This window comes from Hesperophylax consimilis, chromosome 1 (assembly GCF_061612785.1).
Source record: "Hesperophylax consimilis isolate HC1 chromosome 1, BYU_Hcon_1.0, whole genome shotgun sequence".
Lineage (NCBI taxonomy): Eukaryota > Metazoa > Arthropoda > Insecta > Trichoptera > Limnephilidae > Hesperophylax > Hesperophylax consimilis.
In genome coordinates, this window is record NC_142836.1 from 49,759,304 (window position 1) to 49,771,743 (window position 12,440).

Genomic DNA, 12,440 nt, shown 5'->3' on the forward strand with positions numbered 1-12,440 from the left:
TGCTCCAAATGGCTTTAGCCGTGTTTAGTGACTAGATCTGAATAGCCAGGTACTTCCCCACTTACCTTCAGCCTCACAACATCCCCCAATTGGGGATGCCATAGTCTCACTGGCTCCAGACGGGAGCAGTTGGGACTCCTGTGAGGTATTCACTATAAAAAATAAAAAAAATAAAAAATCCTAGTGCGGAGAAAATGCGTTAAGTCGTCCTCGGGCGTCGATCGCTGATTTTAACTAATTATTGAATTACTAATTATTTAACTAAATATTGTCTTCAATAATTAGTTATTTATTATTTATTTATTAATAATAAATAACTAATTATTGAAGACAATATTAGCGATTCTTAAACGAATATTTGAAACAGAAAAATCAGAAAAAGATTCGGTCACATCTAGGACTCGAACCCAGGACCCTTGCCTTGCCGGGGCATGGGCACGCAAGGCAAGACAAGGGTCCCGTGTCCGTGGTCCTGTGCCCCGGATACAATGTACAATTTGAGGTTTTACTCATTAGGTTATTCCAAAAAATAAAACTTATTTTACCATTCAAACCACTCCTGGCAGTGATAAGAACAAACTATAAAATTTTAGCGGATTCGGTCGAGTAGTTTTGAGTCTATATATTTGAGGCTTACACATAATAACATTGCATTTTATATATATACGAGTATATACACATATGGTACCCTCATTTAGGAAAGAAACTGAAGACCATCTCAATATAGTCAAATTGCCAGATATCATCCCTTTATCGTAGTCCGCCCTAGGGCTAGAAGAAAACTTTTAATTCAGCTGCTTCTCCACACAAATTCAAAGCATTCTTATGTTCACTGTTCAATTGTAAAAAAATAACTACCTTGCATTTGCTTGCAGGAGACCAGGGTTTGTGAGAGAGTCGACGAAGTGGACTGCAGCCGATCAGAACACTTCTACAGCCTCAACCTGGAGTTATACGGAAATACTGCCCCTCCGATTATCAAAGCTGATTCACCAAAAACTGAAGGTAGGAAATTGTACTTATAATCCATCAATCTTTCAATAATGGACTTTCAAAAAACTAAAATATTTCTACTTTTAACCATTAGCCATGAATTTTTGATAAAAATATATTTTTTTAAATATATTTCGATTAAACCACGTCATTTCTCCTAAACAACATGGTTTCTCTACTGTAAAATCTACCCTTACTAAATTTTTAACCTATCAAAACTATATATCTGATTCCATGTCTAGTAAATGTCAAGTTGACTCTATTTATACCGATTTTAGCAAGCCGTTCGATAAAGTCAATCATGAGTTATTGCTGAATAAACTCCATTAATTCGGTATAGGTGGTTCACTATAAAGTGGTTCAATAGTTACTTGATCAACAGAATACTGGCTGTTAAAATTGATAGTACATTTTCATACAAATTCATTGCTACGAATGGTGTTCCCCAGGGGTCATTATTCCATTCCCATTATTCCATTAACAATATGTCGTTAGTATCTGTCTCGGAAATTAATGACTTATGAGGTATTTGGTTTTACATGAAACTCAACTTTATCAAGCATATAGAAATAAAGACCAATAAAGCTTTGAAAATGTTGGGATTTATTTTTAGGGTATCTAGTGATTTAAATAATGTCAATACTGTAAAAACATTATAAATTTCACTAGTAAGGAGTCATGTAGAATACAATTCCACGGTTTGGTCCCCAAATTATGAGGTTCATTCACATGCGATTGAAAGAATCCAAAATAAATTTTTATGATATGAAAATTTGCAAATGGGCATTATTAAAGAATGCCTAAATTACGATAACCTACTTATTCATTAAATTTAATAAAATTATCTGATCGTAGAATCATTTCGGACTAGCAGTTAAAATCCCGCTCCGCGGGTTTTTTTCTGCTAGGCCCTGCGGGCAGCTCTTACTTGGGCTTCGCCCATTTTAAGTGATATTAACAACAGTTACATTTAATAGATAGATATTAGAACATTCACAGAGAGAGGGTGAGTATATATATTGTTAAAACACGGAACAGGAAGGAGTTAATTAATAATAACATTCTAAATTTACGCATAATAAGAATGACAGTTGTTTGAATAAATGAAATTTTACGTATTTGTGATGGATTATTTCAAATGAAACACTATTATTGACTACATGTCTACAACTGATATTAACTGTTATCGTACCTAATATAATTAGCTCATAGGAGACTTGCAGTGCTTAAATATGTGTTCCAACCGTCAATGTCTATAAGTTGAATCAATATCGTTTAGTTTGTCACAATTAAAGACAGTTTTAACAAAGTTGACTTAAATAATAGATTATTACATATTGATTAATTGTACCCGTGTTTATGAATAAAAGGAGGGTAATTGTGCGATGACATTAGCAGTCGGTTTAATTAAAAGGTGTTAATTTTACTCCAACTGGTGGTAATTCTTTACCTACAACTGTTACTGTATCTAATAAAGTTTAAAGCTAGATTATATATACACCTTCATCAGGAGAGTAAAAATCTATATATAAAGGTAGATTATTACAATATAGCGCCCCTGAGGTGATATCTCACAAAAGCGGCGCTATGCAAATTGTCCAATAAATAAATAAATATAATGTTTACATTTTATTGTGTATACACCGAAGTCAAAAATTAAATATAGATTGCAATTGGGAAAGAAGAAGTGGAAGGAGGGGGGAGGAGTAAGAGTAGGCTGGGTTTATAATAATTAGGAATTACAATATCGTTAGACGGGAAAGACCAGTTGAGTGGGAAAATATTTAAAAGAGAGTTTATAAAAAAATTCTTGTTAATTATATCTGCTTTTATATTAATATGTTTCCTCATTTCTAAAATTTAAAAATTATTTATAGTGAAGTATTTTAAGACCTGAAAAAAACAAATAGCATATAACCATAAAACAATATATTCATAAGACAAATAGCATTTAATAACGGTTATTCTAATAAATTGATAGTTGAAATACTAAATAAAAAAATTAAACACATTCTCTTCAAACGGTCTTTCTAAAGATAGAAATAAACAATGGCGTAGAATTCTGTTTGTGGATAACGATACTTCTAAAATTATATATATATAAACAATCCTGGTACCATTCAACTGGCGTTTTACACTAATAACAATGAAGAAATATATTCTTAATAATAATGATAGCAAAATTCAAACAAAGAAAACAGGAGTTTAAAAACTCAATTGAGATGATTGTAATTTCTTTTACAAAGGTAGAACCAATAGAAACTTTGAAGTCAGAACTAAAGAATATCGCAGGGCTATAAATGGAAATAGTGAATCTGAGTTTGCAAATAATCTTTTAAATAATGATCACACTTTCGATAAAAATTCAGGTCTTAAAATACTTCACTCAGGATATAAAGCATCGCAAATAAATAATTTTGCAATTTTAGAAATTAGAAAACATGCCAATATAAAATCAGATATAATTAATAAGAAAAAAAAATATAAAAAATAATGATAAATGCCATTACAAAGTGATAAGCTTCCAGAAGAAATCTTCTTATAAAACGCTTGTTAATGGTAAGTAGTCAAGTATTGTTAGCTGCATATTTAAATATTCGCGCCAGGCATTTGGTTCGTTTTTAAACCGCCAGAGGTGCGCTCTGTCGGCCATCTTGAAGAAACGCGTGAATTTTTATAAACGTCAAACATAATCACGTAACTGTGGAGAATTTTCATTGTAATGTAATTAATCCAATGGATTATGAACTTTCTAAAACATATTTTCTTCGATATTATCCAAAAATTATATGAGCAGAAACGATGCTTATGAAGAAATCTCGTATTATTATAAGGCGATCCTATTTTAGTATGGAATTGTGTCTTAATATTCAAGTTACCCGAAACAGACAATTTAAATTTGACCAATCAGAGGGCCTACACCGTCCAGACGCTGGGACAATAATACTATCAGATTTAACCTGTTTTTATAAAATCATTAGTTCAATGTTTGATGCCCCTGATTTATTATGTGTTATCTCTTTTCATACTCCAAGCAGGTCAGTTACAAGACAGTAGACCTACCTACCATATTATTGTAGCAATTCTATATCAAATTCCCAATATCACACTCCTATGCGACGGATTCAACAGCTAGGAAACAAATACTCCGATGTTGTTGATATATTTAGTACATCAACTTCATTATATAAGCATACCTTATTGAAGTTTTTTTCATTTAGTAGGGGAATATTTTTTTAAAGCTATTTAAATTGACAATATTTATGTATTTTGCACGTTAAGAGTATTTTGTCGGCTGAAAGAAAAAAATTATTTTGGATTTTTTATTTTTACATTTTGTACCTACATACTGTGTGGATCAAATTCAACAATATTTTTATTTATATATGTGTTTTAAACAGTTATTTCCTGCACTATTTACGAGTATAAATTCTTAAATATTTTTATATATGTATGTAAAAGCCTTAATAGGCGTAAAATAAATAAGTAAATAAAATGATTTCTACTGATCGTAAAATTTTAAATTAAATGTTTTACATTATTAAGTCAAAGCGAAGGGCAAAGGGGAAAGGCTCTCGACTATGTGAACGTCGCGCATTCAAATTCCGGCGTGCGAAATTAAATTTTATTTAATTAATTTGAATAAAATTAAAATAATTGAAATGGCTGTGTATAAATAGTCGTGTATGGTGACTATATCTGGATAGTAAAATACTTTCCCACCTTCCTCCTCTCACTTCCTCCCCCTGTCCACTATCTTCAGCTTCACAACATACCGCAATTGGGGATGCCATCGTCTCACTGGCTCCATACGAGCAGTTGGGACTCTTGTGTGCGTTTTTTCAAAAAAAAGTAATATTAATTGTCTTCATCTTTTAATCTCCTCTGTTTACATCCACAGATACTAATGACGATACTGGAGGTGAAGACAAAGACTACGACATCGAAGAGGTATACGACGAACATTCAACAACAACTAAAGCAACTACAACAATGGCGACAACAACGACAACAACAAAGAAACCCAAGGAAAAGACTACAACGCTGCCTATATTCCGCACGACCATCAAACCCACATATTATCATACCACAATACAGTCATCGTATAATTTCCATGACCCCCCAAGTGATACTGAAGATGAAGTTTATGATTTAATAGACGATAACGACGACAGTACTATGCCAATCAAGAACACCACCAGTCCAAACTTCCCAAACTACAACTCTGATTCTCAGTTGCAACGTCCGTCATCTGTCGCGGATAGCCACAAACCCAATTTTCCTCATTACGACTTATCAAGCAATGATGAAAAAGACACAGACCTCCAGAATCATCCACATGTATACGACCCTCATGAACTTGTTTTTCAACACAATAATCTAGGCCGGAAAACTCCCGCAGTGTCATTCCAACAACAATCGTTTTCGAGTGACGGTCAAAATTCACACGTCACTGTCACCACTCATACCGGAGGGGGAACTTTTAATCAAGGCGCTTCAAAAAATCACAATAAAAATAACGAACACAATCAACCCAGCCGAACGTACTTATCATCGAGTTCTGCTCCAAATTCCCCGGATACAAAATCTTACAAGGACAAGTCACATTCATTAAGCAACTTCCCTGCTTTTAATACTCCTAAGAGAACTCCGCTTCTACCCACTCCGGTAGCACAAGGACAACTTCCGACAGGGCATCCAGGGAAACCCAGCACTCCCAAACAGCAACATCCAGACGAACCACTTTATTTTAGTTTCAGAAAACCGGTCCTCAATCCTCAAGGATTTAAATCGAACAGCCCTGACTCTAATATAAATCTGAGTGCAAAACCTAACGTTAAAAATCCACCGAAACCATTCCAAAGCTACCAACCTTCGGAAAGGCATGAAGTATCTATAGAATCTGAATTCGAGTTTGAAAAACTTACTCCAACTTTTCCATTTATTCATCAAGATTTTTCTAATTACCATTTTGAGCATAAGAGAAGTCAAGATGCGGCTAAATATGTACCATCTGACGTTCCTGATCAGAGTGTGGAGACGACCACGGTGACTTCCACCCCTTACTATAACACTTGGGCAACAAGAAATAACAATTATACTAAAAGCCTTCCGAGGGTTATAGTAACAGCGAGTGCAAGTGTTAGCGACAGTAATGGCAAGAAGTTAAACTATACCGTTGGAAGTCTTGTTCATGCAGTTCATCCATTGGTGCCCACTAATTACGATAATTATAAGGAATCTGATGTTCTCTTAGACCCTTTCTTTCTCGATGTGCCAAAACTTCAAAAATCGCGAGGCAAAAGATATTCGAGGGCAAATCACACGAATTTGTTTATCAAGATTAGAAAACGAAACATCTTCGGAAATTTATCAAAACTTCACAACGTAACAACCACTAAACCTTCCACTGATTTGGATATCCCTCTCAAAGTTGAAGAATCGGCTACACAATCTTCGCACAATATTGTCACTAATTATGAAAAAACCGACGAACAAAGAACTGAATATATTTTTACAGTAGAACCATCAATAGTGACTAGTTCATCCGACATAGTAAAAGAAAGTAAGACGTCCCATTGGATACCTCCAGATTACGTTAACGACAACTACGAACCCCTCACCTATTCTGAGACTCCACCGAGCGATGCGGAAAAGTCAGAACATAAGAATTCAGAGAGCAAAAAAGAGACTTATTTGAAAAACCAATCACTTGACAAATACTTAGAACTACTTCACGTTTCTACAATTTCGAATTTGATGCCAGAATCATTCACAAAAGCCAGTTTCAAAGCAAGCATGATTGATAAAAATCAACCGTATTCAACTGAAAGCGACGTACGTAAACATTTCGACTTATTGAAACTTACCACTGAAACCAGCGTTGCAAAAACGACATTGGATGTAGCCAATCTAGAGACAACGACAGTGAGCTTTATCGAATCGGCTTTCAATAAAAACTTGTCGTCGAAGGAGCCGAATAATTATCAAATAAAATCAGTGCATTTAGTAACATTATCGTTGGACAAAAGTTCAGGGAATACGAACTTTTCGTGTATCGGGAAGAAATATTTCAAGTTTTACCCAGATAAAACTGACTGCAGGACGTTCCACATCTGTTCCCCGGGACTGAGTTCTCAGCAAGTGTTAGATATTGAATTCATTTGCGATCTAGGGACATACTTTAATCATAATTCCGTGAGGTGTTTTCCTGATAAACCAAATGACTGCGAACTTCTTAGTATCTTATGAACGCAATGATCACTGAGTGCAATGAAGTTTATTTAAATCATTGCGTGAATAAATAATAATGGTTTTACATTATGTTTTGTAATACTTGTATATTTGTAATTATAACCCCTGTATGTACTCTAACTAACTAAGTTATTAGCAATTTCTAAATATCTGCTCTCTGTATATGTCTATTCTAAAGGTACGATACTCTTTTCCATGGGAAGGAATCATTTTTAAAGCAAACTAATTTATTTAATTTATAATTTTAACGTTCATTTTCGGGTTCTGTGAAAGCCCTATTCGAGTTCTGTTACTATACCATTACGGGCTAGTTGCAATGTCTAGTAATTGATTAATGCGATTGCTTTGACCGTGTTTCCTTCATTGACACGCGAAATGTGTATATAATATTACCTCCGACAACTATTTCGTAATAATAATATATTTAATACAGTAAAAATAATTAAGTAAATACTGTTTTCCTATTCCATGGTACTTTGTGTGCCTATGAGTAATATTTATTCAGTATCCTTCTTATTTACTGGATTCTTACGCGCCGGTTCAGCGTTGATATAGTTAGGCTGACTTTAAACCCGTTCTAATGCCATTTCAATAATACTTGCGCCGTGATGAATTGCCATGGAAATTTTTTCAATAATATTTACACCGCGATTAAAAGTAAGGAGGTTTGTTTTAATGATTCTTACCGTTGAAAACAGTGTAGGTACCAGTGACTTTCAGTGATGTTTCTTATTACATACGCTATTTTCCTGAACAAAAATCTTGAGGTTGGTTTTTTAAATATTGAAAAATATAATTTTGTCATAATATTTCTACTTTCTCGTATGAAAAAACTAATTTTTATAGTAATTAAATTACGGAAAGGAATACCTGTTTTAGATATAAAAATGTCAGCTAAACCTTTTGTTATGGAAAATCGCGAGAATCTGAAAAATAGAAATGACATAGTTAAATGTGAAAAAATATTTATGTGTTTGTTTGTGAACAACATTTTGAGTTGATGTTGTGTGATGTTTACAACATAAAATAAATATTGATAAACCACGAGATTTAAAAATAAACAATATTAGTAAAATATTATGTTCGAATTCAATTCAATACTATCTTCATTGTTGTTGAATGTTTCCATCCAAGTTTTCGTGGTTTATTATTTAATATATATGTAGATATTCTAGAATATGGTTTCCTATGACAAAAAATTCATTTAGTCATTTTTTCTAAAGGTTTCAAATATGTTTAAGAGGACAAGGCCTTTTTTGAAAAAAAAATTATTCACTGATTTCCCGAGAAAAAGGCGGTTAGGTACAGGACTTAGGGAGGCTCTAATGACAAGAAACATAAACAAATATTAGTATAAATAAATAGTGTAGATACTGCCCGGTTTCGCAAGAGTAAGAACACTATTTTTCTTATAAAAAATCTATTCGCTAAATACCCCATAAGGACCATTTCCTAGCTGCCTCACAAAGCTGGCTAGCTTAAGATGTTAGTTATTGTATTTAGCGAACATAAACATTCACGGTCTAATCGATGGAAAGATTATTTATGTTGAGAATACCGGAGTTGCATAATCGATTAGATCTTCGCTACTGTCGTAGGTAGAAATCATTATTTGTAAATTGAATTATTGAAGACAATATTAGCGATTTCTTCAATAATTAAATATAACAATTTGAGGTTTTACTCAATAAAGTTATTCCATGATGGCACATTATAACAATATATGGCCCGGTATAAAACTCGGCTTGGTTGGAATGTGGAGCTTAACGCGACTTAGGGTATGTATACATTTGCGAACCGTACCACGAATTACGGGAAAGGGACGAATCAACTGCAAGCGGCGTTTGCTTCGATTTCTTCCCATAAGTTGAGGTTCAGATCGGCAGTTCCGCTCGCGGATGTATACGTAGCATTATTAAATAATTCGTATGTAGGTCAGAAGCCTAGATATCAGCAATATTATACGTATTGTCTATGATTTTATTAGAGGAAAGTACTTGATTTTCGATGTTGCGTGAGTGGTACATCTATGGCTCTCCTTTTAAATGTTTTATTTATGGATTTCACCCTTCAAGGGTGTTCTTGGCCATCATTTAAAATTATGGAGAAATTAATGATGAGTTGATTTTTAGATAAAGTTCCCCACTTCAATCAACATGGTGCTATATGCGGGGATACTAACTTTAAATAGTACTTTTTTTCTGTAGCCAATGCACTATTCGTAAAATTATGACAAACACGACGCTGAAAACACTGTCCTGAAGTTGAAAAATTTCTCGTATAATACCTTACCAGACTATTTGTCTATTTTAGATAGATAATCAATTAATAATATGAACATCCCCCATCGCCCAATCAATGTAACAGTCCATACTGATAAAATGTTCCAATTTATGTATACTTCTTACGTAAACGTCATATTTGACATTTGTTACTGCTAACGCCTCGGTGTCTAAAGAGGGAACTATTCTGCGGCTTACCAAGACTTAAGCGGCCGATTTAGCAGGCTTAATTTTGCGCGAGGAATGTCGCACTTAGCGAGGATACGGACTGACTGATATACCGGGCCTACGGGGGATTCCACAGTTAGTACAGCTAAGCAAAGATACGAAGAGTTGAAAAATTCAATTCCTGGTTCCGTTACAATTTTTGGGAAATCAATGAATAAATTGTACTATTTAAATTATTTACTTCAATTTACAATAAAGTAAATAGTGTGAATCTAAATATATATTTGAATGTATTTATTTCCTTTCTGCTCTTGCAAGGATACTCAGGATACTCTTTCTGCTCTTGCAATAAGATGTTACGTACGGCTGGTTTTTCGGTATGTTTTCGGTTGTCAGGATTAATACCAGATACCAACCTGATGAAAGCAACTCTCAAGCCGAGTTTAAAACTGAAATACCGGCCCTAAAATTAATTAATTTCGAAGTGTGTGTTTTTCTTTTCCCAATTGTTGTACATGATTTTCCAAGCCCCAATCGATATTTGGTAGTATTTTGGAAAAACATATGGTATGTTCCTTATTCAATAAATACATTTCGCAAAACAGGGTAATAAAATGAATGCCCCAAATCGATAAATACTTTTATATTTAAAAAATACTTACTTCTTTCACTGAAATTTGTTGCGACCGAGTAAACGCCAGCCTATGTATATTATACATAGGTACTCAATAAAATTATTCAGGTTATTTTCAATAAAATTACATGCAGATTTACAAAGTCAACAGTTTGGCCATCCAGAAGGGAACTAACATTGCTATATCTACCATAGCAATGTCCACAAGTTTACAGATCAGTTTGTTGGTCTGAAGATGAGATATGCAATGGAAATCTCAAACACTCTCAGCGGTCACAAGTCATTGCGCTGATTGGGCTCTAATCGATAAACTACGTAACGAACATTGTTTTGTATTAAAGTTTTTACAAAAGTTAAATGTTATTTTGTGTAATATTATTTTCCATATAAAATCATCTTGGAACACAAAAAGGACTACAGTTTTTTTAATTACACCTATCCTATGCTTTTTAATTACACCAATCCTATGCTTTTTCATTTTCTGGAAAATATTATCGGCCATGTCTGATACGTCGAATGTGCCTACTGCATAGATATACTATTCACCCTCTCATACAAGTGCTGCAAAATTTAGGGACAGAAAAATATTATGCCCTGTATTATCTTTTATATACAGGGTTTTCCAATAAGAGGTGTTATTTTGAATAGCCCGCTATTTCGGTAGATGTTACTTTTGAAGCTGTCATTTTTTGACATTTGACAAGTGAAACTACGTCATTAATAAAAATGGAACAATACATGCTTCGACAACGCATTGAAATTATTCAAATTCACTTGAGTGAATCAAATGCAAATAATCTTGAGTGAAGAGGCCCATTTCCACCTCGGTGGCTTCGTCGGCAAGCAAAATTGTCGCATCTGGGGCTCGGAATTCCCAAGAGTTATTGTTGAAAAGCCACTCTATCCTCAACGTGTGACTGTTTGGTGCGGTTTATGGTCCGACGGAGTCATTGGACCATACTTTTTCGAAAATGAGGCTGGAGCAACAGTTACGGTGAATGGATGGCGCTATCGAGAGATTATTAATGATTTTTCATGGCCGGAATTGGATTGTATTGATCTGGACAACGTTTACTTTCAACAAGACGGCGCTACGCGCCACATAACGAAACCATTGATCTTTTACGATTGAATATCAAAGTAACACCTCTTATTGGAAAACCCTGTATATAAAGCGAAGCGTATTTAAATGCACCAAAACTTGACAAAAGATGCAAAAAATAAATAAAACATTTGCAAACGCATTTAGTCATAAATAAACCACTCTTGAATCCTCCGGTAAAGAGATGTGAAGGCTTCTGTCCATCTAGAATTGTAATAATATGTAATCACAAAATTATAAAACATGTACCTGTACTGGACAGGAGTCCGCACAAGACTGTAGATTTGGGCGCCGGGTCCAAACCGTGTCTTCAACCGATGGGAATGCTCCTTTACGGCCGATGATGATGATAGTTGTAAGAATTATTGCAATCTGCCTCCCGCACCCGGTGCTCGGTGAATGTTGGCACTGGGTGTGCTGTCGTGTCTGCTCGCTTCTGGTGTTGGCGGTTTTCCTAGCAGGAGTCACTTGTTGAAATAAAAACACTTGTTTTTTTATGGTAAAGTTGAACTGATTTAATATTTTTAATGTCACTGCTTATATTCTATAAGGTTGACTCGTAGCCGACATTTGTCGACCGAAAAGGGTGGGGATTCTACCCGCGCCACAAACGCGTACATAAGCCACCGTAAAATTTTGCATATTCATTTTGCCGGTGGATTAGCTAAGGCAGACGCTTGAATTTGAGAGCTTGCAAAGTTTTTGCAAGCTCGCCTGTATTACAATTACATAGCAGTTATAACAATGTGTATCTCGATAACTAGATTTTTAGTTTGTCAAGATATGACAAAAAATAAGAAATGTTAGTAAAATAAAATTGTAAAAATGATCTTGAAGCGATCAAATTTGTAAAATGGTTATGGCAGTATTTTTCGCAGGTCCCTCGTCAGTCTCGTAACATAGCGCTCCGAATGAGGAAAGATTCACTATGCTACGAGGTTCCTGGATTTTTTTACAGGCAAATATGTAAAAAATAATTATACAAAAATGGTTTCATAAAATCGTT

General features: G+C 34.4%; 1 protein-coding gene across 1 annotated transcript in view; it reads left to right on the forward strand.

Annotated features, from left to right (window-relative positions):
- LOC149427057 (uncharacterized) overlaps window positions 1-10,730 on the forward strand; it is a 185,129-nt gene extending 174,399 nt beyond the window's left edge. Inside the window, exons 6-7 of the mRNA XM_089634929.1 lie at window positions 876-1,005; window positions 4,895-10,730. Coding sequence (XP_089491055.1) covers window positions 876-1,005; window positions 4,895-7,245 — 2,481 coding nt within the window. The 3' untranslated portion in view covers window positions 7,246-10,730. The remainder of the gene's footprint in view (window positions 1-875; window positions 1,006-4,894) is intronic.
- The last annotated feature ends 1,710 nt before the right edge of the window (window positions 10,731-12,440 follow it).